Source organism: Hemiscyllium ocellatum, chromosome 8, assembly GCF_020745735.1.
Source record: "Hemiscyllium ocellatum isolate sHemOce1 chromosome 8, sHemOce1.pat.X.cur, whole genome shotgun sequence".
NCBI lineage: Eukaryota > Metazoa > Chordata > Chondrichthyes > Orectolobiformes > Hemiscylliidae > Hemiscyllium > Hemiscyllium ocellatum.
In genome coordinates, this window is record NC_083408.1 from 35,966,778 (window position 1) to 35,988,129 (window position 21,352).

At 45.0% G+C, this 21,352-nt stretch overlaps 1 protein-coding gene across 1 annotated transcript in view; it reads right to left on the reverse strand.

The window, feature by feature from the left end:
• Nucleotides 1-307: 307 nt before the first annotated feature.
• The window catches only part of LOC132818165 (pleckstrin homology domain-containing family G member 3-like), a 192,761-nt gene continuing 171,716 nt past the window's right edge, over nt 308-21,352 (reverse strand). The window contains exons 17-21 of the mRNA XM_060828944.1: nt 19,741-19,904; nt 14,776-15,111; nt 10,048-10,164; nt 3,413-5,201; nt 308-1,662 (exon numbers count right to left, since the gene is read on the reverse strand). Of these exons, the coding sequence (XP_060684927.1) occupies nt 521-1,662; nt 3,413-5,201; nt 10,048-10,164; nt 14,776-15,111; nt 19,741-19,904 (3,548 nt within the window). The 3' untranslated portion in view covers nt 308-520. The remainder of the gene's footprint in view (nt 1,663-3,412; nt 5,202-10,047; nt 10,165-14,775; nt 15,112-19,740; nt 19,905-21,352) is intronic.

A 21,352-nucleotide genomic window follows, 5' to 3' on the forward strand; every position in this document is an offset into this window, starting at 1 on the left:
TGCGCAAGAGGCAGGCAAAGGAAAACAGACATCGCGGAGACTTGCAGGTCGAGAGAGTTTAAAGTAGTAGGGAACAATAAGGTAACGGAGGAAACTGGATTCTTAAAAACATAGAGAAGTGGGAAAATAGAAAACCCCTTTCTGGAAGAACAGAAGTTAATCAGCATACAGATGGAGGGTCACATATTCATAAAGGGGTCTCAAATTTGAATAGATGGTCATTGTGTGGACTGAAATTGCCAGGAAAGGGAACGTAGCAATTTAAAGAGACGGCCTTAAATTAACATCAGTGTGCACAAAATGAAGGTCAGTTCAATTATAAATTTATTGAGGTTTGATAAATAAACTGGCTAAGCACTGAGACACCAGTTACTAGTTTCAGGTTCTAGACATTTCAGTGAAGGTTCTGGGCCCCTTCTCCAAAAACAAAATACCAACCTTGAATAATTTTTTACATCCATTTGACCAGGTACAGTGGTTTGATATCTAAGAAGCATTTGAGAACAAAGCCAGTGCGAGTTTACCTGGCCGAACTCAGGCTCTGAAACTTGTCTCTCAGGTTCTTCACCAGGCCATGTTGGCCCAGGTCTGTCCTCCTGTGGAGCTGGCTCATCTCCTTCCTGGGTTCTGTCTGTTTGTTCGAGGAGACTTCCTTCTCAGCTCCCACAGAAGCTCGAGTCTTGGTAGTTCCTGGCCTCCAGCTCTTGGCTTCACTCTCTTGCCTGATCTTATATTCCTCTGACTCCTGGTAGGCCCTGCATCTTTCCACCACTGCTCGGATGGAGATCTTCTCATGCGACGTTGGAGACCTGATCTGGACATAGCCCTCTCCGCTGCCTCTCCTCTCTTTCATGGTCTGCTCGTTCCTATGACTGCTCAGATCGTCCCCATCGCATGACAACTTCTCCATGACGACGACCTGCTGGTCTTGCAGGGTAAACTCTGAGGAAATGTAATGAGAGCCTTCAGCGTCTCTCATAAAGTGACAGTGCTTGCAGTCCGAACTGGAACTGTGCTCAGTGCACCTGCAGTCCGAAGACGCAGTCCTTGAGCGGGCCGTGTGGTTCCTGAAAGAACCTTCAGGGGTCGCCTGTAGAAGGTACTGGATGGAAGAGTCAGAATGCAACTGTTTCCTGGCCCCCACACTGGAGGTTGCTCTCAGCGGCTGAGATTTTGCACCGGCTGGGCAGTGGCCAGCTTTGGACTTGTCCTCTCGTTCCAAAGAACCGGTGTGGGACAGTCTGCCTTCCATCATCCCATTGGGCATGGACATGCTCTTGGCAACTCGGCTTATTTTGGGGTGGCCACTCTCAGCCATCCTCACTGGGCTCGCTCCGGCTGGCCTCTGCATAGAATTTCTCGCAAACGGAGCGTCCACGGCGGTGTACTTGGAGCAGAGTTCCCGAACGTCGGGCCACAGGAAGGTTTCCATTTCAGTCGGGCTCAGGGGGCTCCTAGAATGGAACCTCACGGGGGATGTTAAGTTCGGGCTGATGACAGAACGTCGAGGGGATGGGATCCTGCTGGAAGATGGAAGGGGTGATTGCGAGTCCTTGCTCAGAGGCAGGGCACTGGGCTCCTCCATCAACGGTGCCAATGGCACTTGCTCCTGAATAATGACATGTTCATAGAATGGCAGCGACATTGCCATCTTTGATTGATCTGTTGGGGGAGTGAAAAGAGAAGCAAGTTAGTAAAAGGGATACGTTTTTGCTCACAAACCACTGACTCCTTCAAAATCCTAAGCTTCCATGTTCTGAGTGGTTTTCAGAGAAGGCGTAATAGGGATTTACCATGATGTGGGATTTCAATTAGTGGAAATGCTCAAGATGATGGGATTGGACCTGGGAGAGGGGAAGGGAACTGTAATAGAGATGTTTCAAAATTATAAAAGTGTTTTTAATAGATTAATAAGTAGAAGCGGTTTCTCCTCGAGGAAGGGTTTAATAATCTGAACACAAACACTTGAAAAGGTCTAGGCGAGATGAGAAAAGGAGGACATAGAATCCCTCTAGTGTGGAAGGAGGCCATTGGGCTCTTAACACTGACCATCTGAAGAGCATCACACCCAGACCCACTCCCCTACCTTATCCTTGTAAGCCTGCATTTCCCATGGCTAACCCACCTAGCTTGCACACTACATGCAATTTAGCACGGCCAATCCACCTAACCGGCACGCCTTTGGACTGTGAGGGGCAACCGGAGCGCCTGGAGGAAACCCACACAGACACAGAGAGAATGTGCTAGCTCTGCACAGACAGTCGCCCAGGGTGGAATTGAACCCAGGCCCCTGGCGCCATAAGGCAGTGGTGCTAAACACTGAGCCACCCTTGACAAGTCCAGCAACAGCAGTCCAGGTAGGATCGATTAGCCAGCTGACTGTTACACACCTTCTGACATTTTTGTATAGTTGATAATGTGGACAAAATTATTCTACTGCAAATGACTGACCCTTGCTAGATTGGCGAGATTTTAGATATCCTTGAATTGTATGGGTTCCAATGCATGCTCACACACAATTGGTAGAGGCAGGTTTTAAGGCGTGTCTAATAGAAGGAGATGGTAGTAGTGAGGTGGCATAGCTTAGGGAGGTGATCCAGAGAAGTTAGTGAAGGTACAGCTGCTAGAACTGATGGAGTGAGAGATCTTAAAAGGTCATTCCATATTCAACTGATGGATGGACTGAAGTTTACTCAGCCACAACTCTACTTTCCCAAGTCTTGTTCACCCAGTGCTCACTGGTCTACATCAGCTCGGCTCAGCAGTGCCTTAATTTTAAAATCCTCATCAGGGTGTTCAAATCCCTTCCGTGTTCTCAAACCTCATGGGGAGGTGTTGGCTTCATAGTATTATCACAGGACCATTAATCCAGGTAACGTTCAGGGGTCAAACCCTATCAGGGAAAATGGTGAAATCTGAATTCACAAACAAAAATCTGGATTTAAGAGTCTCGTAATCACCATGAAGCCATCATCAATTGTCAGAAAAACCTATCAGGGTTCACTAATGTCCTTTCGGGACCATCCTTACATGGTCTGGCCTACATCTGACTCCAGACCCACCGCAATGTGGCCGACTCTCAATTCCCCTCCAGTCAATTAGGGTTGGGCACTAAACGCTATGCCCACCTCCCATAAATGAATAAAAAACAAATCACCCCATCTCTAAACAATTCCAGCCATGCAATCCTCTAAGCCTCCTCCAATTTCCATCACTCAAACATTCAACTACAAAATATCTCTTTTTAGCCAAGGTTTTGGTCCCTCGGTCTATTGTATAAGTTGTTGTTTGCAAATGCATATTTTACTGCTATTTACTGCAGAGATCCTATTGTAATTGTCAGTGTTAATCAAATGAATAGACATGAGATGTCTACAGACAGTAAGCATGAAAATAATGAAAATGCACCCACCGCCAACAACTTTATCCTTTTTGTCCTTCTGGAGATAAGGCACCTTGGTCAGTTCACTCCCCCTTTCTGCTTTGTTGCTCAATTGTTCCTCCTCTATGCACTGGACTCTCTTTCGGACCACTGGCTTGTTATTCTTAATCCGCTGACTGTATATCCTGGCCAGTTGGTAGACCTTGGTCTTCACCTTCTCCGTCACCTCTCTCAGTAACTCTTCACTCTCAGCCCTCGAGCCTGCCTGGGCTATGGTTGCTCTGGTGCCTTGCGCTGGATGGTCCTGCCTCTTAACAGTTAGGTTGGAGCTGGTGTCAGATGGTTGCGGTGGTGAGGTTTTGTTCTCAGTCTCTGAGCACTTGGCCGGTTGGATGCACAATGGTCCTTGAGCCAATGGAGCAGACGTTTGGACAGACAGCACTTCACCTGCATGGTTACTGTCACTGCGTTGTGATTCCCCACTCGGCCTTCTTTGTAACCCACTTTCATGAGTGAACCTACCCGGAGAAGAAAGGGGTGACTCTTCCTTTATGGCACTTAGGTCACTGTCTTCCACAATAACCAATGGCTCACTGAAATCAAGGCCAAAAATAATTCTGCCGTTGCTGAGCTGTTTTATTTGGCATTGTGCAGGGTGTGCAGCTTCTCTCATCTCAGAGGTACGGTCACAGACCTCGGGCCTCAGCATTGTCTCGTCTCTCTGCTCCGTCCTCTCGCGAGGCTCTGCTGCAGCGTCCGCTACTCTTTCCATCTCTTCCCAGACTTTGATCATGTCCACAGATGACTGGAATTCACCATCGGTGATTGGGTCCTGGGAAATGGGGGCGGTTTCCCTCAGGAAGTCCAAAGGCAGACCATCTTCTGCAGGATGGTCGCGGGCTGGCTGCTGGGCTTCCGATTCCGGGGAAGGGGAGCGGGAACCTCGTTGGGGTTTGGGATCTGGAAGGCTCAGCAAACCGTGGGGCAGTGGCCCACCACTGGAAGCAGCCAACCGTCTCCTCAGTGTGGCCTCTCGCAAGTCCTCTTCCTTGTTTTGGCTATTCAACTTGGAGACAGAGCTCCTGACCAAGCCTGCCGGGATGTAGGACAGGCTCTCTCGCCGTCTAATGCTGAAGTTGGCATCCTCGTGCTCCGCGTTGTCGTAGTAACTCTTAATCTTCTCAATGAGCAGGCGGTCCTGGCGGGACAAGGTGGAGTCCCTTCTCCGTGGAATGTTGCGGTCTGCCTCTACCGGCGCGTCCTCCGGACTGCTGGGTTTAGGTTCGTCGAGGTGCTTCTCCTGGCCAACGGCTTGACAGACGCTCCCTTGGGAGTCATCGCTAGGGCTGAAGGTGCCGCTGTTCCACGGTTGTTTGTCCCCGCACTCAAGGCTGCTTTGTCTGCTCGTTGTCTTCGGTGTCGGGCAACCTTGGGAGCGGCTGTCGTCCGCCGCCAAGCTGTTGCGGCGCGATCGGCTGTTGGTGACATGACCGGCAATGAGGCTGGCCTGGCCCAGCACCGACGGCGGGAGAATGCTGCGTGAGCTGCGCTCCTGCTCATCCTCGTCGGTCGAGTCTTCGCTGCTGAGGTGCTTCGGCTCCTCGCCCGGCTCGCTGAATGAGTATTCCATGGTGGACTCTGCAACACCCCTCCCTGAATCACTGCCTTCCACTTCAGCATCCTCTGTGGATTCATCTGCCCCCTTGGGTTCCTCTGTACTGCACACCGTCTCAGAGTCAGACTGGATTTCCTCTAGGGCAGAACGGCACGCTTCGGTCACCATCTGTTGGAGGGATATTGGTTCCACGTCAGAAGCAACCTGAGAAGTTAATAGAATATGGAGAGGCTGAATAGGTTGTCAATACTACACACAAATAATTAGAGAATGTCCCTCTTAAGAGAGGGAGTGATACCAGCAGATATAAATAGATTCACCCAGCCCTCCTTCACTGTACAGGACTCAGGAAGGTTTATGGCTTGGAGATGAGGCTATAAAACTAGCACTAATTCGCCTACTCCCACACACTCCCTATGTGCACACTACGTCATCATCCATTTTTGCCTTTGCAACTCTGTGGAAGAACACACTGACTAAAGGTCACAAAATTCAGTGGGTACAGGCTGTCATGGACAAACACACACACACACACCATCTGCAGTGAAGATGGAGTTAGTCTCAACAAGCACCTCTTCTGGAAGGCAGGGTCATGGTGCATAGGACACAACCAATATACACCAGCCTGAGATTAATTGATAGCTGTCTAGATTAACCAGAGTGAGCAGAGTGGAAGAGTTTTAATTCACTGTTTGGCGAGATGAATAGGTGCCTACGGCTGTTTCTGACCCAAACCCGGATGCTATCTACGCTAAACACAACCAATCCATCCTGTACTAACTCTCACAATCTTCACCCTGTCCAATGCTTCTACAATCTCCACTTGCACCGATATTTTCTTTGACTTCTCTTCATTATTAAGCAGAAATACTAAGAACTATCACCACCTTTGTCCTGATAAATAGGACATAGAACAGTACAGCATGGGAACAGGCCCTTTGGCCCACGACACTGTGCCGAGTATGACACCAAATCAGACTGACTGCCTCCTCTATACTGCTTTTGGATTTCACCTAATCTCATGTAAGTGATCAGGAAAGGAGAGTGTACAGTGCAGACGTAGGATGTGTGAAGAGAAATGGCTGGGACAAACGTGAGGAGAGATAGAAAGCAAGTAGTAATCGCAGGAATCGAGTAGGATAGGAGTGTGGAAGTCAAACAGAGAGGCTAAATGGAGGCTTGAGAAGTGATAGGTTAGAATGTGTGGAGAGAGCGAGTGACAGCGAGATAATATGACCAACAGGAAGATAAGTAGGTTGGGATATGTTCGAATAGAAATGTAATATCAACTGCTCAGCAGTGGTTGATTGAAACCAGAGGTGGCAGTGAAATAGGACCAATAGGAAAAGACCAGTTTTCTCCCTGAGTTGGTGCATAGGTACGACACGCTGAAATAATCAGGCCGCTCACAACCTGGTGAATTTTTCAAATGTAAGACCCACATGGGCAAAGGAGAAGCTCACAAAGGGGTTTGTAGCCCACTCGGTATGAAGGACATTTAGAGGCGATACTGATCACTAACCAGAGGAAACAGATTTAGGATAAATCGGCAAAAGCACCAAAGGTGAAATGAGAAGTAGTTGTCTACCACCCCAGGTAGTTATAATGATCTACATTGCCCTGCCTGAACATGGTGGAAACAGATTCAAAGTGGGGAACTGGATATATAATTGGAGAGGGATCATTTCAGAACTATGAGGAAAGAGCAGGGAAACAGGACTGACTGAATAAGATAGAATGGCGGTCAGATTCTTCTTCCTCCAGAGTTGAAATGTCCAATACGAGGAGGCATGTATTTAAGGTGAGAGGGGGAAAGTTCAAAGATGATGTGAGGGGCATTTTTTTTTCTACACAGAATGTGCTAGAAGCCTGGAATGTGCTTCCAGGAGTGGTGGATAAGATGGAGGTGTTTAAGGGGCTTTCCGATAAGCACATGAATATGCAAAGAAGGGAGGGATATGGACCAAGGGCAGGCAAAAGGGATTAGTCTAATTTGGTGTCATACTCAGCACAGTGTCGTGGACCAAAAGGCCTGTTCCCATGCTGTACAGTTCTAATGTTCTATTTATCAGGACCAAGATGGTGATAATTCTTTGTATTTCTGTTTAATAAGCAAGAGAAATCTCACAAAATATCAGTGATAGTGGAGATTGCAGAATCATTGGACAGGGTGAAGATGGAGATTGTTATTATTGGATGGGTTGGTTGTGTCTAGAATAGATAAGTCATCTGCTAAATCTGAGAAACCACTGGCTGGTTCATTTAGTGGCAACAATAGCCAAAGGTTTAGAAACAATAATCAGGTGAAAATCAAACTCACTTAGAGAATTTTGGATAATTAAAGAGGATTTGTAAAAGACAGACTGTGTTTTACTAAATGAATGCATTTTGTTTCACGAAGTAACAGAAAAGTTGGATAATGGGAATGCAGTGAATGTAGTCTACATGGATTTTAGGAAATTATTTGCTAAAACACATGAAAGGCTAGTTAACTAAAATCAAGACTCACGGAATTGGAGAGTCAGGATCCAACTGGCTAAAACAGTTGGTTTCAGGATGGAAAGCAGCAAATCATGGCAAATGGTTATTTTCCAGGCTGGAGGATGGGAGGCAAAGGTGTTCCCCATGGAGTAGTGCAACAATCACTGATTCTTATTTTGCTGTGCATGAATGATCGGGAACTTCGAATACAAGGTAGAATTTCAAAGTGTGCCGATGATGTCAAACTTGCAGAAATGGCAAACAGCGGGGACAATATGAATTACCTGCAACATGCCATTGATAGACCAGAGTAAGCAGGCAGGAGTGAGATGGAATCCAATGCTGGGAAAGGTGGGTGGTGCATCTCGGCAAAAGGGCCAGTGAGGGGCAACATTCAATTAATGGCACAGCTTCTAAACAGTTGCAAAAACAAAGACTCTGGAGGAGTCTGTTTGAATGCACGACTGTTTGAAAGTAGGAGGACTCATTGGGAGAGGGGTTAGCAAATCCTCTGGGATGGTGAGCTTCATCAGTGAAGGTGGAAGCCACCTCCCCTCCCCCACCCCAGCCCCGCCTCATTTATCTCTCTTCCCACTTGGCTCACAAGCCTCATTCCTGATGAAGGGCTTTTGCCCGAAATATCGATTCTCCTGCTCCTGGGATGCTGCCTGACCTGCTGTGCTTTTCCAGCACCATGTTCTCAGTTAATCAATGAAGGCATTGAGTACAGGAGCAGAGAGAGGTTTCGCCAAAACCACATAAAGCTGTGGTCACTTGGCATATTGCATCTAGCTCTTGTCACCACACCACATTTTATGCAGGATCACTGGGTTCTTAACAGGGTACAGAGGAGATTTACCAGAATCATCCCAGTGTTAGGGGATTTTAATGGAGAAAGTGAGGACTGCAGATGCCGGAGATCAGAGCTGAAAATGTGTTGCTGGAAAAGCGCAGCAGGTCAGGCAGCATCCAAGGAGCAGAAGAGGCGACGTTTCGGGCATGAGCTCCTTGGATGCTGCCTGACCTGCTGCACTTTTCCAGCAACACATTTTCAGTAGGGGATTTTAATTACAAGATTAGGTTAAAAAAACTAGGGTTGTTCTCATAGGACCAAGGGAAGTGGAGGGGAATTTGACAGAAGAGTAAAAAATTATGAAGTGTTTATAGGATGTGGACAAAAACAAAAGTTACAGCTAATGGTACGAGGGCTGAAAGATGCAGATTTAGTGTTTTGGGCAAGAGATGCAGGGGAACGTTGCTCCCGGTGAGTGTTAATGATCTGGAGCTTGTTTCCGAAGAGGGTGGTGGAAGTAGAAACAATAATTTCTAAACAAACTGGGATCCACACTCAAAGGAAGTAAACTTGCAGAGTAATGGGGATGGAGATTGGGACTGACTGGCATCAACACAGCAAGCCAAATGGCTTCCTTCTGTAGCATAAATGACTCTGCGACAGAAGTCCATCTGATTCTTCCAGGCTGAAGGAATGCTGCATTGTCTTCTGGGCAAAATGTTAAACCATCAGCCCTCACAGGTAGATGGAAAACATCCCTTGGCACTGTTTGAAGAAAGGGTGTCCTGCTGGTGTTCATCCCTAATATAGCTAAAACAGATTAATTGTTCATCAACATATTGTTACTGTGGAATCTTGCTGTGCACAAATTGGCCATCTCATTTCTTACATTGTGTTAGACTGGCAAAGAAGTCCTGAAATTGTTGAAAAGGTGCAATCTAAAAAAGGGTGAGAAAGAGGCTTGTTTTGACAAGGTGCTCAGTTCTCCTCATCAAAATCATGCCCAATCCTTGCTAGAGGGCGTCACCTCATGCACTACATCCAAGGGCAGCAAACACTGCAGTGACCTGCCCAGCTGGTCACTCTTGGAAGAAATACTGGTCTCGTAGAGATCAGCATGCAGAGGTTGTGAAAAGGGATTTATTAGAAACTAGAGAGCTAGGTAGTGAAGGACAGACCACTGAATCCCTTGCCTTGATACATCACCAAGCCTTTACTTATAGAGAAAACAGTGTAACCCCTTCCATCAGCCCAGTCCATCACACAAGCCAGCCTTCCATTCATTGCCTCAAAGGCATCCAACATAATCAAAGACCCCTCCCACCCCGGTTATCATCTCTTCCATCGGACAGAGGGTGCAAAAGCTTAAACACACATACCAATAGATTCAAGGACAGCTTCTTCCCCACTGTTATTAGACTTCTGAATGGACCTTTCAAATTTTAAATTTAATACTTATCTCAATCTTTGTGCACCTTCTCTGCAGCAGTAACACTGTATTCCTCGCTCTGATCTATTACCTAATGCATTTTGTATGGTATGATCTGCCAGTACTGCAGATCAGAAAAACTTTTCACTCTACCTAGCTACATGTGACATTAATAAATCAGATCAAATCAAAACATTCCTTTCAATCCATTTATATCTGTGACAGCAAAGGTTAGTTCCCAGTTAATATCTAATAACCTGAATGCCTCACTGACACACAACTATTAGCAAGTTCTTTCTTTCTGAACAGTGGACACCGGTGATTTTTCTCAACTTTAATGTACGTACCTCTTCAGAGACATTGGAATCACTGTCCCAGCCCCTGCGTTTCTCTGGATTTCCAGAGGGCTGACTGTTCTGCCGCTTGCATCCTTTGACATCCTGTAGTTCAACAGGATCTTCAGTCTAGTGGAGAAGGACACCACATGAGACAAACAAGAAACTGTGGGTAATAAACCAAGGCAGTTACAAATGCCTAGCCCCTTCCCTTTCCTCCTTCCCACCTTCACCCCCTCCCAGAACCCCAAAGACTGGGTGAGCTGCATCGCTGGTGAGTCTTAGCCCGAGCCCCTTCCTGTAATATTGGTTGTGTTCCCCAACTGATATTGCCAAAATAAATCCAACAATTAGGTTGTCCTGTTAAAAGCAGGTTATAGATTGACAGCTTTGGGTTAGCACCGTGAAACATGCACATGCTGTTTAAATGAGATTCCAGCAGAATTACCAGTAAGTCGGCTGGGCTAGGGATAACATCATTTAGAAGGCAAGCATCTTTATAAATAACACTTGGACTTCATGACCTCCTGGACTGGTTTCACCTGTCTGAAGCATAGTCAGAGAGCAAGCATATTTTGTTTCCCTTATAGTGCCTTCTAATGGCCATCAGATTTGCACATCTGTTTAGATTAGAGATTAGATTCCCTACAATGTGGAAACAGGCCCTTTGGCCCAACCAGTCCACACCGACCCTCCGAAGAGTAACCCACCCATTTCCCATGACTAATGCACCTAACATTATGGACAATTTAGCTTGGCCAATTCACCTGACCTGCACATCTTTGGACTGTGGGAAGAAACTGGAGCACCCGGAGGAAACCTACGCAGACACGGAGAGAGTGTGCAAACTCCACACAGACAGTCATCCAAGGTTAGAATTGAACCTGGGACCCTGGTGCTGTGAGGCTTCAGTGCTAACCACTGAGCCACCGTGCCACCCTTGATGAGGGAGAGAGTTGGTTATAGAGCGAGTAAAGCCATAGGATAAACACAGAATTTGGGATTTAGTTTGGCAGGGAGAACATGGACAGATGATATCAAGGGTGCAATCTCAGGGACTGCTTTAGGAGCAGAGGAGCATACGTGCATTAGCCATTGAAGGTAGCAGGAAAAGTTGAGAGCATGGATAATGAAGCATACAGTATCTTAGGCTTTATTAATAGGGGCATAGAGTATTAGAGAGGAGGTTATGTTGAACTTGTACAGGACACTAGTTCAGCCTCAACTGGAGCACTGCATTCAATTTTGGAACTGCCTTTTGGAATGGTACGAAGGCATTGGAGAGAACGTGCAGAACAGATTCAGGAGAATAATGTCAGCGATTGCATTTTCAGAATAAGATAGCAGTTCAGAGTATTTTCTTTGGAGAAGGAAAGGCTGAAAGAGATCTAATAGAGATATTCAAAACCCAAGAGGGGTCTTGACAGAGGAAACAATTAAATCAATGCCTGCTTGTTTTCAAAGCGATTGGTGAAAGTAGCAAAAGGTGATAGGAAAAGCTCTTCACACAGTGAGTGGTCAAGATCTGGATGCACTGCCTGACAGTGTGGAGGAGGTGGGTTCAATAGAAGTATCTAAGAGGAAATCAGACAGTTATCTGAAAAGGAAACACGTGAAAGGCTATGGAGAGCTGATGGGAGAATGGCAGGAGGCAAGATGTGCATTTGGAGAATCGACGGGCTGAATGGCCTTGCTTTGATCTGCAGCAAATCTGTGATTGGTGAAGTTTCATACTGGGGTGGGGGGGGTGGTGGTGAAATGAGAGAATGCAAAATTAACCAATCAACAGCCCTAAGAAGTAAAACTTTTCAATAAATAAAGAAACCTAGTAATTAAACCTGCTATGACAAGGTTTATGATTTAACAAAACAGTAAAAAGGCCAGTGAAAAAACTAGAACACCAAGAAAGGTGAAGAATCAACAAGTTGAAGTGAGGCAGGTGAAGAAATTGACCTCGGGATCGAGTGGGATGCATTTACGTAGATATTGCAAAGGGCAGTAAATAAGCAAACTCCACATGAGAAGTCATTAGAGCATTAGTCATTTGAAACAAACAGGGTAACATATTGCTCCTGCCCCTGTACTTCATATACTCAGTGTTACTGGACTAGTAATCGAGAGGCTAGAACTCTTGCTCCAGAAACTCAACACTGCAGCTAATAAATCAGCATAGAATAAATTAATTAAATGTGGAATAAATTACTCTCTCATTCATGAAACTGCAGGATTGTTGTAAAACCCATCTGGCTTACTAATGCCTTTCACGAGGTTTATAAATCTACAGAAAATGCTGATGGAGTTTTGTGTTTTAAATCGTAAAATGTATAGAATTTAATAGGCAAGATGAAACTATAGTAAATCTCAGAATACGATCTGCAATATTGGGCTCCACATTAGAGGAAACATACTAAATAGTCAGAAAGAGGGTACAACGTACATTAACTAGAATGCCACCTGGTATGAGGAAATACAGTGAAAACAGACTTGAAGGGATTTTGCCACGATCCCATTACGAAAGATATGATCAAAGAATTAAAAGTATGAAAGAATGGGATAGGCCAGATAGAAATAGACCAGTTTCAGTAGTCAAGAATTTAAAACAAAACAGAGTTTTTAAAAAAGGGAAAGAGAAATGTTGTTACAGCAGAGAATCATGACTGGAATTCTCTTTCAGTGTCTGTGATCAAGTCAGAAACTATGTTAATATTCAAGATTTGATTGGACAAATATGGACGGAATGATGTGTGAAGAGGGTAGGTAAACATGGTTAGGATGATTAATATGAAATGATGGCCTACTTCTGGTCATGGTACTTCTGTATATTTCCAAATAGCTTTTCTTGCTAAGGGAGAGGCAGTACAGTCTGCACTAACCTCTGAAATGTCGTTTCACCTTCAGTCCAGATTGATAGAAAAACCAGCTCTATCCTAAACTAATCAGGCAGTCACCAACCTACTTGGTGTGGGCTACAGCATAACTCCACTCTCATCTTCCTATCCACAAATTTGGCAATACATTAGGAATGTCAAGCTGCAGGTTAGAGGCTAAAACAGTAACACGCCAGTCAAGTGAGTTGGAAATGATACATTGGAAGCTTTTTTTGGGTGGGAGAGTTCATTTAAACTATTGAGACATGAGAAGGAACCTGTTACCTTTAGTCCAACTAGACTATGCCTGATGCCAATGTGAGGTTTCCAGAGTCAAACAAATATTCTGTTCTTCATCACTAACATCCCTCACACTGATAAGCACACGAAAACAACTTTCGAGCTTCGTTATTTAACACTCTTATCAATCCATCAGATAACTGGAACATCGTTCCAGAAAGTTATGATTTGAAATCCAAAACTTTCAACATCAAGGAATTTCTCTCAGTTTTATCTAAAAAGATTCATTTTCCAACCAGCACAACAATGTAGAATGAGATGCTGGAATTATTAATCTAAGGAATGCCACTGTGTGGGATGGAAGGTTATACTTTGGGTCGCCCAGTTAAGACAGAGATGAGGGAGGAATTTCTTCTCTCAGAAGGGAGTGAATCTGTGGAATTCTTTATTACCGAGGGCTGTAGAGGCTGGGTAATTATGTATATTCAGTGATAAGATAGACAGACTTTTAATCAGTCAGGGAATCAAAGGTTTAGGGGAAAAGCAGGAAAGTGAAGTTGAGGTTTAGGAGATCAGCCGTGACCTCATTGAATGGCAGAGCAGACTGGGATGGGCTGAGTGGCCTACTACCGCTGCTATGTTTTATGATATCCAATGTAAACATTAAGAATGTCCAGGTTATATGGGCTATGTATTTCCAAGCAGCATTTCTTGCTAAGGGAGAGGCAGTTCAGCCTGCTTTTAACCTCTGGCATATCGTTTCACTTCCAGTCCAGATTGATAGAAAAGCTCCCTCTAACACTTTCTAACAAAAGCTTTCAGGGCAGTGGCAGGCTAAATATAAAGTAGACTTCCTTCTACGCTGATCCATTAACACCCCTTGGCACAACAGGTGTTAAGTGACAGATAGAGCTTCCATCAAGCATTGTCTAAGTCAGGTACAACACAAGATACATTCAAAGCAAAAACAGCCAACAATGTTCCTTAACCCTTCAAAGGGGGCACTTATTACATAGGGTGCTATTTTTATTCTCCACTAGGGACACCCCGGTGGGTCTCTCTGACTTAAGACTCTGACTCACATTAATGCCAAATTATAGCCAAATATTGGCCAAAATGGATATTCCACTTGTGCCAGCAGAGAGAAGTGTCTAGGTGGTCTCTAAGCTAGGTGTAAGAGAGTTGTTTTGTAACTCCTCAGCCCTTTATGAAACATTGAGTTGAAAGCCAAATGTGAGAGGACTTGCCTTTCCTGGTGAACATGATTGATTGGATAGAAATCCGTTCTCAAAATAAGCCAGCAACCCCAAAGAAGCAACATCACACGTCCAAGTCAACTGAATCAGTAGTTCATTGGTTAATGGTGTCTTGACTTCATGTTAGTGTTGAGTATTGATCAAGGTACCTAGGCAGTGACATGCAATTCTGCTCAACGATCCAGCGTGTTCCTCATCAAGGCAATCGGAGCCGCAGAGCATGCTGGGATAGCAGCGTCAGATACAACAGGCAGGTGTTAAAAAACAGTTAGTGGTGCAGCCACTTCAAGCCGGTTCAAACCAGCAGAGCAAGCGGCCAAGCTCATTCCATGCGGAAGGTGGACAGAAAAAAGAGAGACAGAAATAGAGGCGCTCACCATGGAGAACTTAGCAGAAAGCAAAGCCCTGGCTCTATAGTGCCAACAGGAGATGGCAGCCAGCAGTGAACTGGCAAAGTCGGCTACCTGGTCGCCCTCTATCATTAATTCCTCTTCCGGCTCCACGCCTTCTTGGACAATCTCTGTACCTCTCGCCGTTTCCTCAGAGTCACTTGCATTCTGGAGCTCCAAGGAATCTTTGCTGTGAGCCAGGTTGTCCTCAATGTCATCCCTCTCACCCTCAGGCTCATTCGTACTAGATCCAAGAGAACTGACACCCGTCAATGAATTCAAGGAATCCTTATTGCCCAGAAGCTCTCCATCGCTGCCTGCGTGCTGTTTGAAGGGATCAAATGGTTTAGTCATTGGGCCAAAGGTTCATCAAGGCATTCTACAACTTACAAGCAGTCACTGACCACTTCCAACAATGACCATCTATCACAGATTAATAGCAATTCCTCCCATGCAGCTCAGCTCTGGTTATATCATAAGAATTCCTACCTGTGTTGGGTTCAATTGTGGCTACCTAAAATTAGTTGAAAGCAGGTTTACTGGACAGAAGGTTGCATGGATTTGATCTCAAACGTTCAAAGCAGCGTAACCTCAGTTATTTACAGTACAGAGTTACGACCACCTCAAAGATCTGACTTCCATCATCCCCGCTCCCAGCTCTTGGACCACAGCCTTGGAAGCTATAGCAATGCAGGTGAATACTTAAATACAGTGTAAATTTTACTAAAGTTTCTGGCTCAACCATCATTTCAGGCAATAAGATCCAACTCCCACTACCCTCTAAGTGAACTTTTTTTTTTCTCAACTCCTCGATTAGCCTTCCACCTCTTGCCTTAAGTCTAGGCCCTCTGGTTATTGACACCTCCTTTAATGCAAAAAGTGCCTCCCTATCCAACTGATGTCTCTCATAATCTTATATACCTCTACCAGGTCCCCATCTCAACCTTGGCAACCAGGTGAAACAAGGCTAGCCCATCTGATTTTTCCTCAAAACTCAGATCAAATGACATCCTTTCCAATAAAGTGGTGACCAGAGCCGCGCTCAATACTCCACCATTGTAAACAGTTCCAGCATAATTGGCTTCTCTTGACATCTTTGCCTTGGGTAATAAAGGTGAGGATTCTATATACCTTCTTAACAACCTTATCTACCTGCCCAGCTCCCTTCAGGGATTTGTGAATATGTACACCAAGATCCCTCCAAGCTGGTGCTTTCCAGGGTCCTGCCATTCCCGGTCTAGTTCCTTGCCTTATTAGCCCTCCCTAGCTGCCTTCTTTGAGAAGGTGACCAAACAGGTGGATGAGGATAAAGTGGTTGATGTGGTGTATACAGATTTCAATAAGGCATTTGATAAGGTTCCCCACTGTGGGCTATGGTACAAAATACTGAGGCATGGGATTGAGGGTGATGTAGCAGTTTGGATCAGAAACTGGCTAGCGGAAAGAAGACAGAGGGTGGTGGTTGATGGGAAATATTCATCCTGGAGTTCAGTTACTAGTGGGATACTGCAAGGATCTGCTTTGGGCCCACTGTTGTTTGTCATTTTTATAAATATCCTGGATGAAGGCAGGAAGGATAGGTTATTAAATTTGCGGATGACACTAAGGTCAGTAGAGTTGTGGATAGTGACGAAGGATGTAGTAGGTTAGAGAGAGGTATAGATAAGCTGCAGAGCTGGGCTGAGAGGTGGCAAATGGGGTTTAATGCAGAAAAGTGAGGTGATTCACTTTGGAAGGAGTAACAGGAATGCAGAGTACTGGGCTAATGGTAAGATTCTTGGTAGTGTAGATGAGCAGAGATATCTTGGTGTCCAGGTACATAGATTCCTGAAAGTTGCCACCCAGGTTGACAGGGTTGTTAAGGAGGCATTCGGCGTGTTAGCTTTTGTTTAATAGAGGGATTGAGTTTCGGAACCATGAGATCATGCTGCAGCTGTACTAAACTCTGGTGTGGCCACATTTGGAGTATTGCATACAATTCTGGGATTATAGGAAGGATGTGGAAGCTTTGGAAAGGGTTCAGAGGAGATTTACTAATATGTTGCCTGGTATGGAGGGGAGGTCTTATGAGGAAAGGCTGAGAGACTTGAGGCTGTTTTTGTTAGAGAGGAGGTTGAGAGGTGACTTAATTGAGACATAAGATAATTCGAGGGTTAGATAGGGTGGACAGTGAGAGCCTTTTTCCTTGGATGGCAATGGCTAGCACAAGGGGATATTACTTTAAATTGAGGGTTGATTAATATAGCACAGATGTCAGAGGTAGTTTCTCTACTCAGTAGTTGGGGCATGGTACAAACTGCCTGCAACAATAGTAGCCTCGCCAACTTTAAGGGCATTTAAATGGACAAGAATGGAATTGTGTTGGTTAGATGGGTTTCAGATTGGTTCCACAGGTCAGCACATCATCGAGGGCTGAAGGGCTTGTACTACGTTCTAATGTTCTACGCTCCATGATCTATGCATTATCTCACACATTTCCAAGTTGAATTCCTGGTCTGCTCAGTCTGTTGGCGTCCTCCTGCGGTTTGACTTGGGCTTCCTGATTTTTTTCTATCACCTTTAATTCCATTTTAGGAAGTACGCCAGACTGAGAATCAAAGCTGGACAACTGAAGTCCTGTCACCCTGTGTGAAGGGCACAGCTTAATGACAGCATTATTGCCTTGAGCCTGAAGATCATGCATTCAAGTGCACTATCTTATGCCTGACCAACCTCACATTCTGTCTTCTCATCATCGCATTTGTGAAGTCTTGCTGTGCCCAAACGGTCATTTCCCATCTCAAACCCATGTTTATACCTCCAAAATAATTCACTGGTGCTGATGAACTTTGTGTCCTGACATTGTGCAAGGCCTTTTAAAAATAACTACCGACCACCACTTCATGGGTAACCAGAAATGGGCAACGCAATGTTGCTCTTACCCAGTCTCATCTAAATGTGACTCCAGTCCCATACCAATGCTATTGATTGCCAACTGCCCTTTGAAACAGCTCAACAAATTGTTCAGTTGTATCCACTCATTGCTAGCATTCACATCCTGAGAACATGTGCAAGAAGAAATACAAGATATCACAGCCCCAAGGATGACATAAGCAATTAATAAGCATCATTATTCTGGGATCTTCCCACATTCCGTGCTTTACATCTTTACTTCGTGGAATCCCTGCAGTTTGGAAGCAGACCATTCGGCCCATTGAGTCCATGCCAACCCTCTGAAGAGCACCCCACCCAGCCCCAACCCCCTACTTTATCCCTGTAACCCTATATTCCTAATGGCTAATCCCCCAAACCTACAAATCCTTATGGGCAATTTAGTATGGCCAATCCATCTAACTTGCACATTTTTGGACTGTGGGAGGAAACCCATACAGACACAGGGAGAACGTGCCAGCTCCACACAGTTGCCTGAGGGTGGTATTAAACCCAGCCTCCTGGTGCTGCGAGGCAGCAGTGCTAACCACTGAGCATTCATGCCATCTTATTTCCCTCGTTATTATATCAGATCTCTGAAGAGACTGGAGCTGTGATGCTCAGCTCAATGCATTACTTTGGGATGGCAGTCCCTGCTGGGAGACTATCCAAAACATAAAGTGAGCAGCTTGGCTCGTTATTCAGTTCTCTTGTGGGTCCATTAACACAGAAGCAACAGTTAATACACTTTGTAACTGGCAAATGTTTTAATCGCCTGGACCAGAGCCCTGTCTCAAAATTAAGCAGTAAAATCCTTAACGCCATGTTCACTCCTGTTGAGGAGAGTACAGATCAACCCCACAGAGTCCATACAACAGCTGAATTTTGTTCAGCGGCAGGTCAGCCTTTGGCCTGATAACTAGACTTCCTAAAGGGACCTTCGATGTACTTTGTCAATTGAATGGTGCAATTTGTAAAAAGGAGAGAAGTCAAGCTTTTTAATCTTGCATTCGTCAGGACTGGGATGCAAGAAAAATGGGACATTTATAAGACATGGGAAGAAGGAATTGCTGACTGGGGCATTATTAACATGCAAATATAGCAGAATGATCTCCCAATTACCACCCATTTTCCCTTTCCACTCCCTCTCTGACTTGTCCAGCCTTGGCCTTCTCCATTGCCACAATGAGTCAGACCACAGGTTTGAGGACCACCACCTCATCTTCCGACTGGGCAGCCTACAACCCAGAGGACTCAACATTGAAATTGGAGAACTCAAATAACCTTCCCACCCATCCCTCAATTCCGTCTCCAGCCCCTCCTCCTACCGACCCCTCCTTCCAGCTACCAACTGGATTCATTCTTCCCATTGACCAACCAGGTCATACCTACCATGTGTTTACCTATCACTACCTCACTATTCCGACACCCACTCCCTGCCCAAAACTCTCCCCCTTACCCCTCCCCAACTCCTATCGGCAACTCCCCCTACCCACACCTCCATTCCTGAAGAAGGGCTATATATCTGAAACGTCAACTTCTCCACCTCCTGATCCTGCCTGGCTTGCTGTGTTCTTCCAGCCTCCTGCTGGTCTACTCAGGATTGCAGTATCTGCAGTTTTGTTTTGTCACTTCCTTTAGCTCAGCAAGTCAGGGGTCTGAAAAGCTCTGACTGAGCCTCACCCTGGGCCAGCTCTCTCAGGTCTGTGCTACCACTGAGCACACTGTGTCCAAGTTAGAAGGCTTGAGTGCAACGTGACCACCATAAGCTGATTGCTGTTGATGACGACCATTAGATGGCCTACGTGATTGAGGAGTGTGCCAGTAATTAATGCTGGTCAAACAGGTTGCCAGGTACTCCAGGTTCCATGCCTGGACTCTGGAGGGAGGTTGAAAAGCCAGAGTCAAGCTAAGAATCTAACTCCTTTTTGATGAGAGAGGGGTAAGAGTGAAAAACATTGCAATTACCCATTAGCGCAGACACATGCAGTTTAAGAAACAAAAGCAAGCATTACAGTACAATTGGAGGGGTGATGGTCTTACCTTCAGCGAAACTGTAGATTTCAAGGAGGAGGGAGCCATCACATCAGAAGAAAGCAGTGTGGGAAAGGGTGGGGGTTGGAGAGAAAGAGAGAGAGAGACACACACACAGAGAACATTAGATATCACATATTGGGAAGGCTGGACAATGAGGAAATGAGTGATCACTTTCAAATTAGCAGTAATGCTTATTCAGCAGAAAGAGTGGGTACTCAAGTAGCACTGGGACTGGAATCTCTGGGAACAAAGACATGTTGGAAGATGATTAACTGTTGAGAAGGTCACATTTATATGACCTCAGGACATCCCAACGTGCTTTCCAAGCAATGAGGTCCTTTCAAAAGTTTGTCACTATTGAAATGTAAGTAGTTTAGCAACAAGCAAGCTCCCACTAATGACAATGCGATAACAACTAAATCAGAATCTTTATGATGTTTGAGGGATAAATAATTATGAAGGACATCCCTTCTTTGGAAAAGTGCACTGGAATTTCTTTTTCAAGATTCACTCAAGGTGACAACTGGGCCTTCGATGTGAAACTTCATCCAAAAGTTGGCAACTTCAACAATGAAATATTTACACAGTATATTTGACAGATCTGGTGCTTTTCTGGAGGAGGTTTTGAGCCCCTTACAATTTGACTTCAACATCCCCTGAATCTGGTGCAGCCTATTATACAGCCATCTCGAGCATCAAGGAGAGGATGTATGAATATACAGCAAGAGGAAAACATGTCAGAATGTGGGCAGAGGCTGATCAAGGCTCAGTCTCAAGGCTGGTAGCTCTCTCACCTCTGGGTCAAAGCTTGTGTGATCAAGTAATGAGAACAAGACCGAAGTTCTCATTGTGCTGGGAAATGCCACACTGTCAGATGTACAGTTTTCTAGATAAGCTAAAGAAATATTGAAATCTGTCCTCTCAAAAAATGATTTTATATAATAAATATTTTAAAGAAGAGTAGGGGAGGTTACCCTTCATGGTCTGGCTGATATTTAACATCACACATCAGTAACGTAGATTGTCTGATCATTATCACATTGCTGTTTGTAGGAGCTTACTCTGTGTAAATTAGCTGCTGTGTTTCTTATGTTATAAGTGACTCCACTTCAGAAGTATTTAATTATTTACAAAACACTTCAGTGCTTAGGTAGTGACAGTTACATCAAAGCAAGTATTTCTTAAAAGACCAATAAGCTCGTCCTATGGTCTCAAGATTAGGGGAAGTAGATTTAGGACAGAGATGAAGAGGAACTGCTTTTCCCAGAGAGTAGTGAATCTTTGGAATTCTCTGCCCAAGAAAGCAGTAGAGACAGCTTCATTAAATATATTCAAGACACAGGTGGATTGGTTTTTGCATGGTAGGGGAATTAAGGCTTGTGGGGATAATGCAGATAGGAGGAGATGAGACGATGGATAGATCAGCCATGATCTTAAATGAATGGCAGAGCAGGCTCGACAGGCTAAATGGCCTACTTCTGCTTCTATAACTATGTAACTTATCCATGAATATAATGGGTAAATATCATGGAGGCTCACGTCCGATCATCTGTGTTTCCCCCCCCTCTACCATAGCCTAATAGTCTGTGGCCAATTTCAGACTTAGGTTACCAGAGAT